The following is a 1068-nucleotide window of genomic DNA, read 5'->3' on the forward strand; positions in this document are numbered from 1 at the left end:
AAAGAATGCATGTGAGATAGAAGGATATTACCGGAAATGTCGTGGGAGCAAGTCCCGCAAAGAACCGGTAAAAACCGAACAAACTCACCAAAATAACGACGAACAAGACATAGGTGGAAAGTGGGAACCCACAACAACGAAACCAAACCAAAAGCATGCAAAGAAGTCACGGGGTGCCTCCCGGAAGCGCTCGTTTAACGTCATTAGCTTGACGGATCCCCCCAAATTCATGGGGGGTCCTTGAGGTCCAAGGTAGCAAAAGATCCAATAGAGTCTCCCATGTAATAGTGTTTGAGCCGATGCCCATTCACTTTGAAGGACCCGGAATCATCATTCCGAATCTCGATAGCACCATGGGGGAAAACCCGAACAACATCGAACGGACCGCTCCACCGAGATTTTAGTTTTCCCGGGAACAACTTCAAGCGAGAGTTATAAAGGAGGACCTTCTCCCCCTCCTTGAACTCTCTCTTCTCAATCTTGGCGTCATGATATTGTTTAGAACGCGCCTTGTAGATGCTTGCCGAGTCATAGGCATTCATGCGGAGCTCTTCTAACTCATGGAGATCGAGCAAGCGCCGCTCACCCGCACTAGTGAGCTCAAAATTCAAAGTTTTGATGGCCCACATGGCCTTGTGCTCAAGCTCCACCGGCAAGTGGCAATTCTTGCCATAAACAAGTTTGTAGGGAGTCATCCCAATTGGCGTCTTGAAAGCCGTTCTATACGCCCATAAGGCGTCATCAAGTTTGATTGACTAATCCTTGCGGTTCTTGGCAACCGACTTCTCCAAGATAGACTTGATCTCCCTATTGGTGACTTCCACTTGGACGCTAGTTTGAGGGTGATAGCCCACACCAACTTTGTGAAGAACACCATACTTCCGCAAAAGAGCCTTGAACTTACCATGGGCAAAATGGGACCCTCCATCACTAATCAAAGCCCTAGGAACCCCAAAACGCGGAAAGATGATTTTCTTGAAGAGGTTGACTACCACTTTATGATCATTAGTGGGAGATGCAATGGCTTCCGCCCACTTGGAAACATAGTCAACCGCTACAAGAATGTAG

At 47.8% G+C, this 1068-nt stretch overlaps 1 protein-coding gene across 1 annotated transcript; it reads right to left on the bottom strand.

The window, feature by feature from the left end:
* Positions 1-227: 227 nt before the first annotated feature.
* Positions 228-695, bottom strand: LOC110776817 (uncharacterized). The gene has a single exon (XM_021981376.1). The coding sequence runs from the start codon at positions 693-695 to the stop codon at positions 228-230; it is 468 nt and encodes a 155-aa protein (XP_021837068.1).
* Between the last annotated feature and the right edge of the window lie 373 nt (positions 696-1068).

The sequence above is a fragment of the Spinacia oleracea genome, chromosome 5, assembly GCF_020520425.1.
Source record: "Spinacia oleracea cultivar Varoflay chromosome 5, BTI_SOV_V1, whole genome shotgun sequence".
NCBI classification, from domain to species: Eukaryota; Viridiplantae; Streptophyta; class Magnoliopsida; order Caryophyllales; family Amaranthaceae; genus Spinacia; species Spinacia oleracea.